The sequence below is a fragment of the Gadus chalcogrammus genome, chromosome 10, assembly GCF_026213295.1.
Source record: "Gadus chalcogrammus isolate NIFS_2021 chromosome 10, NIFS_Gcha_1.0, whole genome shotgun sequence".
Lineage (NCBI taxonomy): Eukaryota > Metazoa > Chordata > Actinopteri > Gadiformes > Gadidae > Gadus > Gadus chalcogrammus.
This window is the reverse complement of record NC_079421.1, coordinates 21778757-21801180: the sequence shown is the minus strand read 5'-3', so window position 1 is coordinate 21801180 and position 22424 is coordinate 21778757. Positions and strand designations below refer to the sequence as shown.

The following is a 22424-nucleotide window of genomic DNA, read 5'->3' as shown; positions in this document are numbered from 1 at the left end:
CACACACACCGAACACACACACACACCACACACACACACACACACACACACACACACACACACACACACACACACCCACACACACACACACACACACACAGAGCACGTAATCGACAAGGAAGCCAAAGCACTGCAGTGATATCATCTAGTCACGAGCTGCCAGGATGAGGAGGCCCTCCTCTGCCTAGCGAGGGCCGGAAGAGAGGACATCACACACACCACACACAGGGAGACACTGGAGCCCTGACAGAAACAGCTCCACCCCCCTATAGTCCAACACCTGCTCCTCCTTCTACCGTTCCTTCTCATCATTCCCTTCCTACCGTTCATCCTCCTCTTTCTCCTAAAGCGCCTCCTCTTCTTTCTCCTTCTCCCTTTCTTCCATCTCCCTCACCGCACCTCCTCCACCTCCTATTCGCCCTCCTGCCATTCCTCCTCTTCTTCCTCCTCCTGCCACCTTCTCCTTTGTCTCCTTGTGAACCCCAGGTGTGTCCTAGCTTCCATTACTCCCCCTGTTCTACTAGTCAGCTGTTTAGTTTGTCCTGCGTAGGCATCGTCTGCAACCTTGTCTGAAGAATATATCTTTTTGGAGGGGGTGGAGGTGGTATCGTGTAGGACAAACACAGGTGTCACTCATTACACCGATTATGGGTCCACTTATTTTATGAACCAGAGCAAGGGTAGTATAGCTTAAACTAGTGAAGCTATGTCTACTACCCGCAGCCCTGGGACGTCAGAGGAGCAGACCCTTAATTAGTGTTATGAGTGAAACCTTGGTTTATCCTGCCACAAAGAATCTATGAAAAGGGTCTATTTATGCAGGTGTTTGATCCTATTCAATGTCTGCAAGCTACCTTTTCAGAGGCATCCTTACAGAAAGAGTTCCAAACCCTGACCTGATCATGGATACATATGCATTCACTCTAAAGTTCTTTGGATAGAAGTGTCTGCTACATGAATATTTGTAATAATTGAATAATTGAAATATTGTATTTTATTTATCCATGGTGGACTGCAGCACGGTAGTGTGTGTGTGTGTGTGTGTGTGTGTGTGTGTGTGTGTGTGTGTGTGTGTGTGTGTGTGTGTGTGTGTGTGTGTGTGTGTTGACACACGTGTGTGTTTGTGCGTGTCGGTGTAAAATGAAAAACATTCTGTTCCACCAACTTTATTTTTTTTAACTATTTTCTGCCAACACAACTGATATAGAGGGAGAAGTAGACAGTGCTAACAGAGAGTGAGAAGGAAATATTAATAGGGAGGTTGAAAGAGAAAGTAAGGAGAGAGAATGGAGGAGCGAGATGTAGAAAGAGAGAAGTTCTAGATGAACATCTCACTTAAATTAGGGATTAGATTCACAAAGGGCAGAAAAAGTAAAAGGGGCAAACCAACCGAGTGTACCAGAAAGGGAGAGAGAATTGGACAGGAAAGTCAGTTAATGATGTCATCCGAAACACATCACACCTTTTTCTAAATTGGAATAGGGAGGAGTTCACGTTAAACCAACAATCCTGATAACACCCGAACAGTGTCGTACCGTTCACACTCTGTGGTTGATAACAGCGAACTTTGCTGCAGGAGAAAGATCTACACTTTGCTACTTTAGCGATTAAACTACGGAGCGCTGGAGTTCTCTACAGGGTTGAACAGGTGTACAGTGGATGTTTTGTCTCATTATCATCCTGCAGGTGTGGAAACGTTGAATTGATAGTGCTTGAAGCATGAGTAGCCACAGATGAGAGCCAGAGAACCAGCAGCTCCTAGGGGGTTGATGTACTAGAAACAACCCTGGATGATGTGTGGGAGAATCTGTGGACTAAAGCGCACTTCTCAATGATCTTTATTGAACATTTTCTTGGATAACTGTATATTTATGTAATCTATGAATTATTTGTGGTGGAAAAAAAGGGCTAAGCACTTGCATCAGGATTTGAAAGAGAGCTTTACTCTTCCAAAGCAAACTTTTACAACTTCAAACCCCAATTGATTAGAAACACACATATTTGCCTAGGAGAAGCATAGCTTAGGAAAATGTCTGTTTTTTTACCAATTGCTAACAAAAGTCTGACTGAAATCGGAAACACTTTGAACCTTCTTTAAAGCGGAGAAACAAACCCTTATTTCTCTGGATCCTCCAAAATCCTGATTATATCTAAAAATCAACACTCCCACTCACCAATCACTGTTCTTCTCTCACATGCATTGACTACACAGTAATGAACACAGTAATTAACACAGATTTACTGTCGTGGGATATTTATCCCAGCACTCGTGAACAAGTGTTTTTCCAACACAAAAAAACACTTTTAACTGATTATAAACGGCTCCGGGTGTTTGTATGTATGCATTGTATTCAGGGCAACACTTTTTAATCACAGCTCAGAGCTCCTGTATATCATACAAACTGACTATCCACCTTGCAAGCTGTACTCACAAGGCTGCATTTGACAGAAGACCTAGTAACAACAGGAAGGTAATACAACCAACCCCAATGGAAAAACCTTACTTATGGGGACATTCCATGAAGGTATTTCAGATTTCCCTAAGGTACCATTGCACCAGTTAAAGGGGTCGATTAGTGGATCATTGTTAGGGTGTAAGGATACATCATGGGATTTTCTGTAGGCGATACTCAGCCCTATTGGTAGGACTCAAGATAGTTGTAGTACTTTCAAATCCTAAATCAACATCGATATAACATGAGGCTATTGAAAACGAGGCTATTGAACAAAACACAACAAAACCTCCCCAAAATGACAAACAATTTCCTAATAAATCATTAAACAATGACCAACATAACTATCACTGAAATGCTCCTAGTGTTAAAAAATGGAGGCGATCATTGCGATGTGATGTTGCGATGTTTTTATAATAATAATAAGGCCGAACCTTTTATAATAATAATACTAAAGGTGAAAGAATCAAAACATGTACTATATGTTTTAGCTCCATTAAGTTCAACCTCAACATCTCTTTTTACGTTTTGGCCGGTCTGACTCCGATCGGTACATACAGGTACATACATGGTACATACATGGTGCCATCAGAACTACAGAGATGATCATTGGATAACTCTCTGTTATCGACGCATGCCGAAAAGCGAAGGGAGAAGGCAGGAACCAAAATCCCTGCTGACACCCCTCCTCTCTCCCCATCCGACCACGACGTGATCATCATGACTTCATCCCAGCCTGGAAGGTTTAGAACCCTTGAAGAGGCAGTAAACAAAAGCAGAACACAGAGCCAGAGCCCCCACCACCACCCCCATGCTATCACACTCGTGTACATTCGACCACCATCGATTTTCCTCTCTGAGGGAAAATAGAAATGGAAGAGCGAAAAAAATAGTATTGGGAAAGAGGACTTTGATGAGCAGCAATGATATAAGAGAGACAGAGAGGTGAAAATAAAGAAAGAGAGAGAGAGAGAGGTAGAGAAAGAGATAGAGAAGCAGGCGGGGGGGAGAGGAAGAAGAGTAAAACGTGGTTCCTGTACAGATGGACCCTCTGCAGGGAATTTGGATTTGTGATTGTAAAAAGTGCATGTGTGTATATGCGTGTCTGTGTGTTTCTTTGTGTGTGTGTGCGTGTGTGAAAGTGCATGTGTATTTGTGTGAATGTATGTGGGTGCGTTCAAAGTGAATGCGAGTGTGTGTGTGTGTGTGTGTGTGTGTGTGTGTGTGTGTACGTGCGTGAACGTGTGTGGGTGTGGACACGTGTGTGCCAATGCGTGACTGCGTGCTTGCATGTGCGTGCGTTTATGCATTTGTGTATGTGCTTGTGTTTGTGTGCATGTGTACTTGCGCGCCTTTGTGTGCGTGTGTGTGTGTGTGTGTGTGGTTGTGTGTCCTCAGATAAAGTGAGACATGAGGGCTGTGCGATGGGGAGGCGGAGTGGGCGGGTTCCAAGCTCTGGTTCAAACTGAAAAACGATGAGTGGGCGTTGTCCTGGGCTCGTGGGGCCCCGGCGTAGCCGCGCTGCTGATCTCCCTGTCTGCAGTTATTCCATGTTCTCCTTCATGGTGCGGTGTTCAAATTCAATGAGAGCCTTGCATTACATCAGTACGTTATTCCCTCACACAATCACATCATTCGATGGCAAGAATAATCAGAAATGACAGAAGAATGTAGAATGTAGAAGATTCAACCCTTGTCTTTGAGATGTATTTAGAACACGATCCCTGCCCACCTAAAGCACCGCTAATGCCCGATTTTTCAAAGGTTTAGAGCAATCAATAGTGTTTTGTCGTATTATAGACCATGTGGTGGCGTCAGAACCAGAAACTTGGTTCGATATACCATTAGCTTTTTTAAGATGTACATAACATTACATGTACGATACTTATTGGTTTTTACACAGCAACGGTTGCGCCCCTTTTGAATGTGTTGAGTAGACTCTACTTTAAGAGCAGGGTACATCATCAATTCAAATGACACTCCTTGTATGTCTCTATTATGATTCAAATATAACAATTATAATAAAAAAATATTATCAACGATCCAAAAGCTAGAAGCCTCATCAGGTCTAACTGTTAGAGCTTTAACATTTGAAACCAAATGACCTCAATGCTACCTTAACACTTTAGATCTAGAAAAAGCAAGAAGCAATAACATGTTACAGACATTTTTTCCCATCTTCTCCACGTCAACAGGCATCCATGACACGGTGAACCATACGTGGCATTCGGGGCGATCACTTTAACTGTTGTTTAACCGTTCGTTGCTTGGATTATGCTCCTAGGGATTACGAACCGTGCAATCCTCGATGAGGCATTATGGATTAGACAAGGGGGCTGTAATCCATCATCTTTCATGCTTCCAGTGGGTGTGGATGTGTGTAACGATTAGGTTCTCGTCTGCTTAATGCAGCTGGTTGTTGATGGTTGGTGGTCTATCTAACAGTGATTCTGCCTGAGGAAAGATACCTTACGTTAACCCTTACCCTAGCTGTTTTAATTTCAAAGCCTGCTACAGGACACCCTCGTGGTTATGGTGTTTGACTGACAGCTAAAGGTTCTGGGGCTTAGACCCCATTGACTGCAGTCTGCCTGAGGCATCCCTGGGCGAGATGCCCTAACCCCCATCTGGTCCGACATGGAGTGTATCTAAAAAAATGTTTTATGTTGCTTTGGATAAAACCGTCTGCTACATGATTAAATAGCAAAATTAGCAACCTTTCAAAGCCGGGATTCCCCATTTGTGAACATGTCCTACATCTTTCAAAAGGCGGGTAATACCTAATCACTAGCAAAATCACCAATCCAGGGCTTATGTTCAAAGCAAATAAAAAAAATCGAAATGTGAACACAGATTTTAATGGGCTATTAAAAAAAAACACAAGTAAGTCAGATTTATACTATTAAGTAATTTAGCAGCTGCTTTTACCTAAAGCGACTTACAGTGTCATGTCATCAATGCAAGTATAAGGGATATCATAGTCCGACGTGGACATGCCTGCCCGGGGAGTCCGTGGGCTTATACAAGGGACATGTGGGAAAAAAATATTAGAACAGCAGATCCCACCTCCATCCTCGTCTCCTTTGTGCCAGCCATCTTAAGTTGAGAAATCATGAAGAGTGTGAAAGCACCTCCTCCCTGCGATTACTTGTTTGTTGGAAATTAATTTTCTATCCCGGAAGCAGGTCGTTTTGGTGTGAGACGGGGGAAAAGGTGCCAGAGGGATTAAATGTGTGATATGTCCCTGGAATATATATTTATATACAACACTGGTGGCTACTGTCCTTCAGCTTTTCCTTTTTGAATGTGAGAACGATTCATGTCCTTTCTGTTTCATTCTCAATGAGGAACATTAAATTATGCAGGGAAATATCTACGTAGAATGGTGGCTTCATGACGTATGAAAGTTAAAGAAGACGGTTTATAAGCCATTCATCATTAAAAAAGTCTGGAAAGATTAGTTGTATTCTGTTGGTCATTGCCATTGAAGAAGAACACATAGGTTCAGTTTAAAGTGATTACAACCCTGACACTGTTTAGTATTGAACCTAAATTAGAACTGCCTGATTGGTAATTAGCCAATCAGAAGGCTGTCTTTTTCTTTCCCACCACACTTCAAATAATAATTTTGAGAGATTAATTTAGAGCTGAAGTTACAGCAATCTAGATCAATCTAGCGACAATCTGGTCCAGTAGAACAGGGCTGGTGGGAAAATGTATCAAGAGCTGAGCCAAGCGATAAGAGGTTTCACATGCACAGCGTTGGCCCTAATAGGGTCATAAGGACCTTATCGGGATGATCATGTCCCCACAAACCACAGATGTATCTTGCAAGTTAGATCCCGGCTGTTCTGTGATGTATCAGCCACACACATGTGGAGTCCTGGATGGGCTTAAAGGTTAGGTATGTTATATCGAGAGAGGATTGCGCCGCGCGTAACAAGCATGCCTCAACCCTGGTTTTATCGGCTGCTGGGGAGTCAGCTGTTGGAGGGCTGGGGTTGGTAAGACCCTCTTTTCCCAGACATTATGGGCTCCAGGTTAGAAGGGAGATTGCAGTTGATTTCCCTTAATTTTGTTTGAGGTCATCTGATTGTTTAAAATGTGATTGACGACATGAATTGAGTCATGCTGTTTCAAACCATTCATGATTACAAAAAATACTTTTGCTTAGTGTATTATTCCTGGAAGTCCTCTTGGATTATTATTCACAGGTGCCCCGCTGATCAGTAAGTAGGTCTGATTTTTGCATCATCGAAACCTTGAACCGTTTTTAAAATGTTATTTTCAGTTACACTAGGTCTGCAGTAGCAGTGTGTGGGATGTTTTGACTGAATTGATGAAAATAAACCAGGGATTCATGCATGAAGAGGGTGGGGTAATATCCATCACACATGAGAACCTAAGGGACCCATGTTGTGACGCACAGAGAGGATGAGAGTGTGGGATGGAGGGGAGAAAAGTCCAACAGGTTGAGAAGGAGAGACAGGAGAGCTAGCGTTTTGGGTTAAATGAACCCACTACTGAATATTTTGCACAGGCAATGATTTGTTTTATGTGTGTGGTGCGTACACATGTAGGTATGTTTGTATGTTTATGTGTGCATATAAGTGTGTGTGTGTGTGTGTGTGTGTGTGTGTGTGTGTGTGTGTGTGTGTGTGTGTGTGTGTGTGTGTGTGTGTGTGTGTGTGTGTGTGTGTGTGTGTGTGTGTGTGTGTGTGTGTGTGTGTGTGTGTGTGTGTGTGTGTGAGAGAGAGAGCAATCTTGCACGCTTCATCACTTTGAGAGCCAGTGTGAGCGATGTAATATCTGCAGGGGCGGTGAAGTGAACAACAATTAATAACAAGGTCCCCCCATAAGCGATAAGCACTCTAACACCAGTGTCCTGAACCGTGAAACACGATAAGGAAACACAACAGCGTATGTAAACGAAAACAAAATCCTATTGTGTAAACCCTAAGGGGAGGGGAAACAACACAGCAAGAAGCAGAGCGAAGAAAAAATGAGGAACTGATATCCGATCATTTAAAATCCAAACTTTATTTGTCTGGATTGTGAGAAATACACCATCATCAATGCATTTTATACGGCAAACAGTACACAACAAAGCCACGGGACACTGACATAGTAGCATCATTTACAAACAAAGATAGAAATAATCACAGACCCAAAGTCCTCAAAGCAATACAAAAAGTACAACACTGCTGCATTTAAAGCCCTAAGGAAAATGACAGGATACATACCGACCAAAAGAGTCGTATTAACAACAAAGCACAATGCAAAACGCCCTCAGGAGTATAAGTACATGCTAAACAACGTATGTGGACTCACTCATTAGGCACCAGTTGCAGCTGTAACAGTACCTTGCCACTTTGCAAATCTAGGAGTAATTATTTTTTTTCATCATTTTCTTTTTTATTCCCCCGAGATAGCCTTACTGGTGGTTAATCAGTCAGAAAATATCGTGAATAGCAGTGTGGGTTTGTCCAGCAGCAAAAATAAATCAGATTGTATGCAATGTGAATTTGTACATGGCTGTGAATACCCTAACAGGCACTTTTCCTCACAAACAAGACAGCAGAAGCCTTCAAATAAAACAGAAAACAGGTTAGAAAAGTGTTAACAAAGAGATTTGATGGTTGCATTTGAAGCACAGGAGGATGCTGTACCGTTCAATAATTGACCGAAAAACGAATGAATTACTATACATAACAAAAATCAGAAACATTGCAGTGTGGTTCAAAAACAGGTGGAATGTGTTGAAGTCGGTTGGTTTTCATTCAAGCGCCAAATTTCGTGTTCCATAGTTTCGGAATGAATATGGCAAATTGATGATTATATTGAACTTATTGGATTTGCTGTCTAATATACATAGGAATTTTTTTTATAGTATACTTTTGTTTGCCTCGAAGAGGAGTGTAATTACCTCACACTTCAAGTCCTTCTTTCCAGTTAGTGTGTGGTGCTGAGACGTGGCAAGACCACTACCTCTCCATTCTGCAACTAGCGGCCTCATAGGCAGCACGAATCACTAAGTCTTATTTTAGATTGAGACACGAATTGCAAAATTGGGCCAAATACTAGCCCTCGCCATAATAGCAGAAAAATATGGAGTGGCAATCATGACACATGTCTAAATATACTGGGCAAAAATGGAAAACAAATAGAGTTTTTTTTTTTTTTAAGTCTACTAGTCTGCCAGCTACCAACTGAATCCATATATTTATACCATAACCTTTCCTCCTCCTCCTCCTCCTACTCTTCCTCTCCTTCTCCTACACCACCTTCTCTCCCGTCTTTTTGGCTTATCTTTGTGAAAAACTCTCATGCTGTTCTGTGCTTCTCATCGTATTCTCACATGAATAACGACTATTCTCTCCTTGAATTACAACCTCCCTCTCCCCCACTTTTGGCTCTCCCTCTCCCCACCATCAATATGCAATACCCACATACCTCCTTCACGAAACCCCTTCATCTCTGCTGCGCCTCCGACATGGGAAGGTGAAGTGAAGTCCAGCCTGGGAACTAGCACAATGCTAATTCTTTGTGTGTGTTTGTGTGTAGTGTGTACATGTGGGTGATTTGTTAAATGGCTAACACTGACACTGTGCTTTAGCCCTTGTTTTTTTAAGCTAGCTCAGCCATACTTAAATGGCCTTTCTTGTGTCGAATAAACTCACAGCATGATTTGATAGACAAGATCTGTGTCCAGTAGGCTCCCAGTGTGATTTGAATTACAAACTTTCTATCCAAAGGCAGAATTGAACAGACAAACCCTTTGTCCAATAGGTTCACAGTACGAGGATGCCCTAATCATAATAATTCCTGTAACTGTTACACTACAAGACCCAAGCAGGGATCAGACGAGCCAGTAATTATTTTTAACCATTCTTCCATCTATGGCTCGAGATGAAATTATTTTGTTAAGTTTGTCTTTCAATAACACACTGGGAGGTGGGACTTTTTCTCTTCTCACACTGGGAGGGGGGGCGGGGGGCTAATGAAACACGTGGCAACACCTTTCCCCTACACATGGTTCTGGTCTTCCCCCTCCGGCCGCTCACTGGGAGCTCCGGCTATGTTTACTGCAGGGCTCCCCGGGGTGTTTGGTGGCTCCTCCATGGACCTCCACCTCCCTCTCCGTCCAGCTGGTCAGGCTGCCCTGCGCCACACGCCCACAGCGGGCCAGACCCGCCACCTGGACAGGGGTAAGCACACGGTCCCAAAGGCCCACCTGGGCCAGCTCCCCCACCAGCGCCTGGGTTGAGTCAAAACCCCCGCCCAGCGAGTCCTGGGGGGTGGAGATTGTGGAGAATAGAGAGCTGGTTAGGGGAGTGTGTGTGTGTGTGTTGTGTGTGTGGGGGGGGGGGGGGGCATGGTAGTAGTGGCAGTGTTGGTGGTGAGTACGGTTAGAGGAGTGGTGGTAGGGATGATAGTGGTGGAGGTGGTGGTGGTGGTGAGGTTGAGATAGCGGTGGTGGGAGTGGTAGGGAGCGTGAGGGTGAAAGAGAGAGGTGAAGTTTGTAAGGTTGTTGAGGCGGTGACTGTGGCAGTGTTGGTTGTAGTGTAAGAGTGTTAGTGGAAAGTCGGTGGAGTTCAGAGAAGGGGCTGGTGTAGGGGTGGCGGTGAACATGTTTGAGATAATTAGAGAGGCATAAAAGACTATTCGCAGAACTCTGATCTGAGATGAAGGGAAATGCTAAGGCTGCAGCTGCACACCACCGGCTACACACACACACACACACACACACCACACACACACACACACACACACACACACACACACCCACACACACACACACACACACACACACACACTCACACACACACACACACACACACACACACACACACACACACCTCACGCACTAAAGAGGTCCAGCCTCTAGCAAGTATGGTCTCCATGGCCATTTAATCTATCATCATAAAGACATGCACGTATGTGACACTGAGTCATGCAGGGCATTCACAGGGCAATCACTCTCTATATTAATATATTTGGTTTATATTTCCAACATATTTCAACTGGCCAACTGCAGCAATAATGTTTTTGCAGTCCTCCTTTCATTGAATCATATTTTCAGTTAAATTATTCATTCAATTTTCTCATACACTCGTTCACCCGTTCACCCACTTGCTCTTTCAATTCGATTAATCTCTCACACTGTTCAAACCTTTCACCGTTTCACTTATTCACCTCCTTAGTCTACTCCTTCTGTCTCTCGCTCGTTAACCCCCTCACTTTTACACTCCTTCACTCCCCTTTTCAACCTTCCCTCTCACGGCTGTTCGTTCTTCCCCCCTCCTCACCTGCTCCTGCCCCAGGACCAGCTGCCCCCCGGCCCGGAGGTGATGTCCAGGGGCCAGGCCGTGCCCCTCCCCCTTCAGCCTCCCTCCCTGGTAGGCCTGCCAAGCTCCGCCCTTCTGGCTCCAGCTCACACACATGTGCTGCCAGCTGCCTCGGGTAAGGTTCAACGGCAGCTGGGCCACCTGTGGGAGGGGAGGGAAGAATATGGATCGGTTAAAACAGGGCGACTGGATAGAAAGGGTTGTCTTTGTCTATGTTTGGATATATCTGGATATATTTTACTTCATTAAGGAGTAGGGGGTTATGGCATCTTGCTAAAGGGTGCCTATATGCTATAGTTTAACCCAAAATTGACTCAGCTCGTATCAAACACCCTGGCTCTCCTGCCCCCTTATCATGATATTATTTCTATTTATGATATATTTTTAAATTATCAACGGTTCATATTACATTCTATATTTTGGTATGTCAGTTGCTACTTGCTGTTAACTAAGCCTTTTCTTGCTATATTTGGATGTATTATGACATGACATCTGCTTTTTATGATGATGATGAGTTTGATTGTGACATGGATCACAGTCACAATAATAACCACAACCACCAACAACAACAACAACAAAAGCAGCGTTTATGCCAACAATGATAAGTACAGATGAAACCGTTGCCAGGGCAGGTATAATAGCCGTGGGACATTTTTCCACATCAAACGATTGGTTTAAAAGCCCTGACACACCAAACCGACGTCAAAGGACTACCCGCGATGAAGGCTGACTGTTTCGTCGCCTCCCTGTCGCCCCTGTGTTGGCAAAATAATTGCACTTAAACACACCGCAAAGACTACAGCCGACGGCCACTAGTACATACGTTCTGATCCTACGTGAGAAGAGATAACTCTTCCTTTCAGAAGGTGCCGGTAGTCTGTGTTTGTCATGCAAAACTGGGACACCTGAACACCTAGGACTGTGGATGTAAACAGACGTGAAACAAGGCAGCGTTTGCCTACCATTTCACACAACTATCACTCAGAAGGTTTCATAATTTAGCACCTTGAAATATATGTGAACATGACGAATGATCAAAGGAGATGAAGTTGAAAAGGAGACAATGTTTTTGTGCGTGCCCTGTTCAGAGAACAGCATGGCAAAGTCGTGAGTCTGCTTTGCTCAATTCCGTTTCAATTCTAAGGCACATGTTCGCTCAAGCTGAACAGCAAATCAGAACTATTCTCTCGTCGACCGCCTCCGCCCTTGATTAAAGATGCTTAATGGGCGGAAAAACAGCAGACAAGGGCCATAGAAAACAAGCAGAAACCCTGCACAAACTAGGGCCACGGACGCTCACCGATGGCCCAACGTCGACCGAGGGCTGTCCGTCGACACTGTGTGTCAAGGCCTCTCCATCTTTAAACCAGAGCATTGCTATGCAAAAGAGTATTAATTCAGAAATCCTCCAAGTCATGGCATCTGGAGAGCGCCTCGACCACAACTAAATAATCTCTTTCCTACCTCGCGGGCTTCTGCTTTGCATATGTATGAGGCAGGAGGATGTCCTGCCTCATGTAAATGTCCGCTTAGACGGCATGAGCAGTTTAGCTTGTCCGCTAAACTGGTTATTTATTCCATCTTTATGAAATATATCCTGCATATGAATTCTGCTCATGCAGCCGCATGCTGTTTTCTTTTTGAGAAATACTGTCGGAAACCATCGGTGTCGGAGTGTGCTGGTATTCATACACAATAGGTGGTAGTTATCAATGTCTAATCAGAACAAGGATATTTGGGTGGAGGAAACCTTGCTAAAAATACATTCAGTTCCACTAATAGGAACCATTCTGGGACAATGCCCATTCATCATCGCATGCATTAATTCATCATTCCCATGTTGTCAGACACACACACACACACCACACACACCACACACACACCCACACACACACACCCACACACACACACACACACACACCACACACACACACACATTCTCTCTTTACCCCACAATACATAATTACAAGGCACATGATCAACGAGAGAACAATTCATGGATGATCAACATCTACTGGGATTTGAAAAACATAATTGGGCTCTTTTGATGATTCATGTGATTTTGGGTTTGCCTTCACTGTTTCACTGGTCCACTAGTTGATTACTTTTCTTCTCAATTACTTTTTCACTCAGTCCCTCGGTCACTATTTCACAGATTCACTCATTCAAACACAGAAAGATTTTGGTCTTTCTTCTTTACTCATTCCCCCACTATTTTACCCGCTCATTAATTCATACGTCATTCACATTCATTAATTCACAATTTCACTAATTAATTCACTCAATCAATAATTCACCCATTATTATTTTACACCGATTCACTGATTCACTTATTCATTCGTCCTCTAATCCCCGCCTTCATGGGTCCTCTCCCGGTACCTTGTCGTTGATGAGCAGCTCGAGGGCCGAGCGGGGACCCTGTAGGAGCACCAGCTCGTTGGGCTGCCCTGGGACAGCGTAGGACAGTGGGGTGCCCGCGGGCCCCCTCTCCTCCGTGGAGCGCAGCCACATGCAGGCGGTGATGGCCCTCAGCTGGGGCAGGCTGGCCCTTACCCGGGCATACATGTAGTTCGTCCGGGATGGGAACGATACCCGGAAGCCCTCTGGGAAGGACGGAGGTGACGAGGAGGAGCCTGGGGTTGGGGAGAGAGGGAAGAAGAGGGAGGCAGGAACAGGAGGAGAGGGTGCGAAACGGAGATAAGAGAGGAGATTTAATAAAGAAATACAAGATGAAGAGGTCACGGATTCTCTTGTTAAACTCAGGCTGTAGCTTAACTCTAACTTCCCTTGTTCAGTTCCACAGCCTGCACCCTCCATACACCCTCCATACACCCTCCTCCTCCTCCTCCTCCTCCTCCTCCTCCACCAACCTCTGATCTCTCTTCACATGTATATCTGATATAGTTTTTCCCCCACTTTTGTAATCTTTCTGATCTAGACTCTTTCAAATCTGAGGATAAATTACCCAGCAGCTCGAGGTATGAACTTGAACTAAGAAAAGACGTAAGAGTAATCTATGACTTTATGTTCTGACCTATAGCTCTGTGTCTAGCCTGAATAAATAATAACAGGAGTGTTCAACATGAGGGTTCAATAATTAATTCAGAAAGGAATTAAAGCATTCAGTTTGATTCACTCTTTTCTCTCTCTTGCTTTCTCTTATAACCGTCGCTGGTCTGCACAGCAATTCATTATTTACTTTATTCCTTAAAAAATGCATTCAATTACTTACTTATTTAACAAGGGTACTCTTTACTTGGTGCTTTACTATTACTTTTAATCATTCAGAATGTAGATAACAGGAAACAGAATGTAGAATGTAGACAAGCCAAATTATTATATTCTTTCCCTCCGATGTGGCTGTGGTGGATATGATCGCTCTCTTCATCAATGCTCCTGTTGTCGTCCCCAGAAAACATTGGTTACACTCATATAAGTTCTGTTAATCATTTGGACTTGTTTGGAAATATTAAAGTGAGCTGCAGGCTTCCTGGTTCATGAATATAGTTCAGCCGGCCGGCTGTTTATTCATACTCTAATTCAGCAATTTATTGTAACAGTCAAGTCGTAAAAAATAGTATCATCCTTTTTTACTTTGTTGTAGTCTCTCTCTCTCTCTCTCTCTCTCTCTCCTCCCTCTCTCTCTCTCCTCTCTCTCCCTCTCTCTCTCTCTCTCTCCTCTCTCTCTCTCTCTCTCTCTTACCCCCCTCCTCCCCCCTCACCGTGCTCCAGGCCTGCCAAGCGGAGGTGGAGCTGATGGAGGCCCTGGTCAATGTCATGGCGGTGCTTCTCTGTCTCCATCCTCAGGGCTTTCCTCTCTTTCTCCAGTAGCTCCACCTTCCTCTCCAGCTGACCCTCCAGGTCCTCCACAGCCCTGCGTCCTCCACCACCCACACCGTCGGCTCCTCCATGCCCAGTTACGGAGAGGGTCCCTGGGCTGTCGTCCACGACCGTTGCCCTGGAGCTGTTGGTGTCCGTTGTTTGGTTTTGGGGGAATGGGCCGATGTCTGACTGCAAGAAAGGTGGATCGTATTATAATAGTTATTAATCATAACTAATAAAACCTTGTACTCTTTCAAACCCCCAAAATAACTAATCTTAATTGTCTACGTAATGAATAATAATGAAAAGTCATAGTGATAGTTAGCGATCAGAGCTGAGCATCAATAAAACTTGTCTAATTAGGTCTTGCTGCCACATTTATTTAAGTGATTACCGTTTACCTCTCTGCCGTTGGATTTTCAATATGCCTTCAGATAGGCCTACAAGTTAAACTTTTTACCTTTTGACTTCGATTTATAAACTGGGCATTTAACAAGTGATTACCCCAATTAATTGTGTATCATGCATATTTATGCCAACTACAAAACATCTAAATGGCTTTGATATTTTCAATTTAAAATCCCCAAAGGCAACATAAATGCAAGGGTTGTTGTAACAGCTCTAAAAGTGTAGCTTGACTTTGGTTTCTGTCTTTGTCTGTCTTTGCACAAAAATAGGCTACCTTTGCTGCACCTTCAAATTGTGATGAAAAGTTCGGCCCCTAAAACTTCAGACAATCTCCCCTACACAGTGATACTATACAGCTCCTGTTATTGTTATTGTGCATTTATATGAAATAACACTACAGTATATACAGACATTCCCTTCAGGCAACCAGGAAGGCTTTCCTGCTTCAGGTGTTACAGGGAATTTAATCAACCCTCAACAGAGCCTATAGGATCCTGACATGTACAGGAAATTAACAAATCACAGAGTCTCTAAAGACAAGTACAGCCAACCTAGATGCGAGACTGACTAATGAATGCGACCGCTCTTAAGGTGAGCAATACTGTCTCCGGATGAGCTTTGTCTCAATTAACATCCCATAAATTATGCATCGGTAAAGACACCACAAGAAACTAATCAGTGATCGCCTGGGGCAGATCCAGTGGGGGAGAGGAGATTTCCTCTGCATGCTCCCACGCAAACAAACAAATGGCTTATTGATAGGCACACTGAAACACAGCTGATGAAAGGAGGAGAAGATGTAGACAGGGGATATTAAATCAATTGACTCAGCTTGTTCCCTATGCTTTTATATTGCCCAGTATCAACCGCCAGACCCAACTTTGTATCTGGAGCCTATGTTGTGCGTCCCGTGTGTGTGTGTGTGTGTTTGTGTGTGTGTGTGTGTGTGTGTGTGTGTGTGTGTGTATGTGGTCAGAGTGCAAGAGTTAATATCATTGGTAATGCAGCATATCTGATGTGTACACATGAAGGTACTCATGGATTGCTAGTGAATGCAGTGTAAAAAGCTCATCAAGATCATTCTGAAGATCTCATATGTACTGTATATCTGTATATGACATGCGTCATATATGTTAACAATTGAACGGCCTTGTTTCAACATGCTTGTTGAAAGTCATAACTGTACATCTGCATTATTTGATTTCAGAATTTCTAAGAACGCTTAAGAAATGTACTGTTTTCAATCCTCTGTTGCAGACATTCTTACTTCTTCCTTCCCATAGTATAACGGAGAAACATAGAGAAATAATATAAATAATCTTACCCAACCTGACAACAAATATGTGAGTGTCGGAGACAAATTCCAAGACTGAAATGTTAACAATAGGTGATGGGACCTGGATCAGGTTCATTATAGAATAATCTGTATTCTTATAATCAGTGTGTTCGGATGACCCCAGGCCCTCTCAGACGAGTGCTAAATAAATCCCAAACACACCATATGCGTTGGTGTAACGCGTAGCACTAAAGCAACAGACATGCCTGTCTAAATACAAAGCCCTGCAACACTAGAGTACCAGCTCTTCTGATTCCAGCAACAAAGCCAGAAAAACAAAGCTTTCTCGAAACCTACAATCTAGAGGTGCTTGCTGTTGTTGCTTGCTTGCTAATCTGCTGTCTTAGAGCAGGACTTCTGGGGTGGTGGGGGGGAATGTGGTGCAGGCCGGAAACCCAAAACTGAAAAGGCTGGAGTTATTACGTTTTATTCCGGTTTCGTTGTGGATACATTCTACTGAAGAGAATCTCATCTCACGCATACGGACGAGGCCTGCAGAAAGGTATTTTAATGTTCTTGTTTTTCTACAGTTACCATTCTACACGGTGTTGATTTGAAACCTTTTCAGACACTTTTTACCATTCACCCGTGCTGGCCGAGTTTATGTTCGCTGTTAATAGACTGTTTGTAATAATAATTACAAACATATTCTTGCCTCCAGCAACATGATAGGTCAAAACTAGAGGAGAGGAGAAAATGTAACTCCTGTACACCCAGATTTCAGTTGGTTTTCTGTTAACTTTAGATTATTAAACCACTGTTTGGTGAGACTATTTGGTTTCTAAAGCGACAGTATTCACAAATCCAATTCACAAAACGGTCACGCCAGCACCATTGACGATCCCTATAAAAAATAACGCTAACTATTACAGCAGAAAGGTAGACTGTACACTGTCAAGCTATAGATTGAAATTATAGATGTAAGGTGAAGGTGTATGACATAGATTGACTGAAGTTCTAGATATGAAGTATGTATTAGTTATACGGTATAGATATTGTAGTGGTGTTTCGATTTAGTTTTGAATCAAATCATTTGTTGCTTACAAAGCACTTTTCATGCAACCCCCTGCAACCTGATATGCTGTCAATGTACGATATGGAAGTTTTGGGGGTAAGGCAGATGTATGGTATGGATTAAGGGTGTAGCCGCAGACGCCACTCTGATGAGCATGGTAGATACGATGGCTAACGTATGGCTCAATAAAGATATCTATATTTCAGAAACCAAAGCTGTGTAAGACATAGACATGTTTCAGTCAGTCTTCGGATTGCCGCCCCCGATTGCTATTTTCATTCCAAGTTATATATCCAACATAAAGAATATAGGAAAGCACCTCTACAACCTTGTCCTACATAAGGGACACCAATAGAGACGTCACACACATGTGCGTGTCTGTGTCTCAGTAAACTGTGTGAATTATAGATGCCATCTGCTGAGCTAAAACCGTCTCGCGTACCCCTCTGCCTGAGATTGCTCCGTTATATTTTCACAACGCTACGCATTCGCTGCGCCACACCTTCCACTTCCCTAGCCTCTACCTTCACCTATTCATTTCCTTCCTCCCCCTCTAGCTCTATTTCCTACCCTCCACCCTCCCTGGTTGCTCAGAGCGGCTGGCCAATGATTCGCTGGTGTAGCGGGAACACTGAGGAAACACTGAGCAGAAAGAGCAATCAATGGCACATTAAATAGACACGCAAGGACACACACATACACACATACACACGCAAATGCACACACACACACACACAAACACACACACACATTTACACAAACACATACACACGCACGCTCTTGCATATGCACACACATTCACACAGTAAACACACACACATACACACTCTTACACATGGCAGGGCACGCGCGCAGTCGCGCACACACACACACACTCACACATATATTCATGCATGCAGGCAGGCACACACATACACACACACACACACACACACGCACACACACACACACAGACACACACACACACACACACAGACACACACACACACACACACCACACACACACACACACACACACACACACACACACACACACACACACACACACACACACACACACACACACACAGGAACACAGGAACACAAATGCAAAACAACATCAAACACAATCCCTCCCCCCCTCACACACACTGTGCTCCTTTTCAAAGTGGAAATACCCCTGTTTCATTACAGAGCTCATACGACTGAGAATGGGGGGGAGGTGTGTGTGTGTGTGTGTGTGTGTGCGCGCGCGCGTGTGTGTGTGTGTGTGTGCGTAACATGACCTGCCAAGCGATAGAGATGTGTTAGCGGCAGCTGAGGGGGGACACTCGCACTGATGTTAATACACGCAAAACTCATGAATATTAATATTTATTTTCATGAAGGGTTTCCAAGCTTTGTCACGATATGAAGTGGCTTTTCAAGGGAACCATACGAACATGATTAATTAGAAATGTCTGAATTCAATATAGAGTAGGCCTAAGGACTTTGTTTTCTCCGTATTCTTACCTTGAAACTAGACTAGAAACACCTACCTCTAGCTTCTCTATGCGATCTTTGAGCTGAGTGATCGCCTGCTCCAGTTCGTCCACAGCCCGGACGGTGAGCAGGTGGACACTGTCGGGGGCAGAAGCCGGGCTGTCCCGCACCATGATCCGGTCATGTTGCCCCTTCCCTCCAACGGCCGCGGCAGTGGCACCACCTTTGGCCCCCAGCATCCCCGCCACACTCCCGCGCCTCTCCGAAATGATGCGGCCGCCTTGCTCCCTCTCACAATCCGTCAGTTTACCCGATAGCTCCCTTATAGTCCGTTGATCGGTGATGATCTGGTCTTCCTGCTGCTGACGGTCTGCCGTAGCTCTTCGGCGGCAGTTCGGAGGTTCCCCTCCGCGGTCGCAGACAGCGACAACGGCTCGTCCGCCGCTTGTTGATTAAAGTTTCTCGGGTCGCACTCTCCGCGGGGATCGGCGTGCAGATGAGTCGACTGACCCTCGGGTCGTGTCCGGTGAGTCCCGTGACCCCGAGTCCCGCCTTGAACGTCGGCGTCTCCGACTGTGGGGTTTCAGAACCATGGAGAGCTCCGACCAGAGGTCCGGCCCGGGCCACGGAGCCCCGCGACGCCGTGGTCTGAGCGACGGATTGCGCATACAGCGACTGATTGTCCGCCGACGGCTGCTGGTGTGGTACAACCTTAGACGATCCGGTGTGCACGGCGGCGATGATACAGATAACTGCTCCAATGAAGGCCACCATCCCGCGGCCAAGATCACAACGATGAACTTCAGTTTGGCGGTGGGAACGATCAAGAATTAGAAATGAAAAGGTAAAAATGGAACGGTGTAAAGCCACTGATTTCCGGAAGAAATATCCAATCTCCTGGATATCAAGAAGCCGTTCTTGCTCTTTCCTGCTATGAAACGGCGTTCTTCCTGCTTTTCCCTGTATCTTCCTCTGTACGTTTAGTTTTCAGCCAGTTGCAGCGGATCAACAATCCTTACCGTGAGCCTAAGATCTTTTCTCTCATACCGAGTCGATATAAATCATCCAGTCTGTCCGCTCAGCAGCCTTCAGTCGCGCGCGCATGCTTTTACTGCGAGCAAGAGAGAGAGAGATGAAGAGATAAAGAGAGAGGGAGAGAGAGAGAGATAGAGAGAGAGAGACAGGGGATAATGAGAGTGAGAGAGAGAGAGAGAGAGAGAGAGAGAGAGAGAGAGAGAGAGAGAGAGAGAGAGAGAGAGAGAGGAGAGAGAGAGAGAGAGAGAGAGATTTTAGAGAGAGAGAGAGAGGAGAGAGAGAGAGAGAGAGAGAGAGAGAGAGAGAGAGAGGGAGAAAGAGAGGGAGGGACAGAGCGAGGGATACATATCCTATAGGCTAGGTTTGTTCTTTCCGTTACTTATATTAGACAAGCTTTCATACTGTCACCCCACTATCGACAGAGAAATATATATATATATTTTAAAAAAAAATCAAAAAAGATCATCATCCGCATGGCTTAGCCTAACCCCGCGGGCAGCAGAGTTATGTCCGTCATAACTCAAGTCCAGGGCTCCTCTTGGGACGGCCCGACAGCACTCGAGACACTGATTGCATTGTAGGTGGTTTGCGGGCGCACACACACACCACACACACACACACACACACAACACACCCACACACACACACACACCACACACACACACACACACACACACACACACACACACACACACACGGTCACACACACACACACACACACACACACACACACACACACACACACACACACACACAACACACACACACCCACAACACACACACACACCACACACACACACACACACACACACACACACACACACACACACACACACACACACACACACACACATACACACACACACACACACCCATCACACACATCCATACTCACCCACACCTACACGCACTTGTGGGTTTGTTTGGGTGTGTTTCTGTATGGATGTGCGTACGTGTGTGTGTGTGTCTTTCTTTCAAATGAAACACACGCACACGCAAATACACACGCACACACGCACGCGCACTGACAGCTATACCGTGCAAAGCATGGTGTTTGGCTTTTCATAAATTCCGCCATGCACTCGTGTCTCACAAGCAGGTTCAAGATAACGCTGACTATAACAGGGCACTATATGATGTAGGCCTACGAGAATGGCACTGGAACACCTTCTTCAGCTGAACACGGTAAATACATCACACTCTCCCGACAGACCGGCTGCTGGTGAGCGCTAGTTATCGAAGTGTAGCCTACTGCTATTATCGTGACAACTTGACAGCTATGAATGCACCTATCGCGATGGGTGACTTCTTGACGGACCCTCGCAGTGAGAGAGACGGTCGCAGTAACAGCTGATTGATTTGATCATTTATTGATCGAGTGAGATGGTAGTTAGTCCTACTGGCTACATGTGATTATAATGAATACAGGGAATTGTAATGATTACATGAGAGTGGATTTGTATTTTAATTAATGTTCCTTAATGTCTCATCAACATGTGCAATAGGTCATGCGTGTATTACGTATGCTTGTCTGACAGACATCTTAGATGTTAGTGAGACTATATGCATTATGCATCAGGAAGATATCAAATGCCGCGATTTGGGCCTTCGTGTAATATATTCTCATCACGCACATAACAGGTGGGGCTATAGTAGGAAATTCTAGATGAGATGAAACATGATGAATGATAGTGATCATGTGTGTGTGTGTGTGGTGTGTGTGTGTGTGTGTGGTGTGTGTGTTTGTGTGTGTGTGTGTGTGTGGTGTGTGTGTGTGTGTGTTGTGTGTGTGTGTGTGTGTGTGTGTGTGCCTGTTTTGTGAGAGTTGTTTAAAATTCCTGTCATGTCCATGGGATGCTAATGACGCCACCTATCGGACGATTTTAGCCGACAGTTCATTCAGTTGGCTCACGATATAAATGCTGCATGAGTTTTATGATCGCGCCTTTAGCCTCTCCAGCTCTCTTTCTCCGCCCCCCCCCCTCCCCCCCCCCCCCCCCCTCTCTCTCTCTCTCTCTCTCTCTCTCTCTCTCTCTCTCTCCTCTCTCTCTCTCTCTCTCTCTCTCTCTCTCTCTCTCTCTCTCTCTCTCTCTCTCGTCTCTCTCTCTCTCTCTCTCTCTCATATCGTGTTGGCTTCAGCGTTCATCCCGGAGCTCACGGGTAATAAATACTTAAATGTTGTTTTGAAAAGAGAAGCTATACCAATCAACGTTAGTCACGTTGAAAACGAACACGCAGAAAATAATAATCAGAAGATGACCCACAATGACAGTCTGGATCGTATATCTCCTTCAGAGTTTAGATTCTCTGCCCGAGCCCGAGCCCGAGCCCGATAGGTACGCAGATAGTGGCGATATTTCCCACCACTATCCTCGGGCCGGGTCCGGCCGGGCCTTTGATCGACAATTATTTTTTTTATCATTGGTTTATTGGCCTAATCTGAGGAGAAATCTATGCCATAAACATAAATATTATAGGCCTTTATTACACGGGTCTTCTCAATGCCGCGAAAAAATACATTGCATGGCGTAAACGTACCTTACAAA

General features: G+C 44.7%; 2 protein-coding genes across 2 annotated transcripts in view; both read right to left on the bottom strand.

Annotated features, from left to right (window-relative positions):
* The window catches only part of diaph2 (diaphanous-related formin 2), a 378439-nt gene that overhangs the window by 136797 nt on the left and 219218 nt on the right, over nt 1-22424 (bottom strand).
* LOC130390329 (neuronal pentraxin receptor-like) lies at nt 8906-19637 on the bottom strand. Its single transcript, XM_056600208.1, is given in 7 exon segments — nt 8906-9744; nt 10763-10942; nt 13181-13434; nt 14524-14812; nt 18900-19207; nt 19210-19323; nt 19326-19637. Coding segments are annotated over 7 exon segments (1668 nt in total). The 5' UTR covers nt 19618-19637; the 3' UTR covers nt 8906-9513.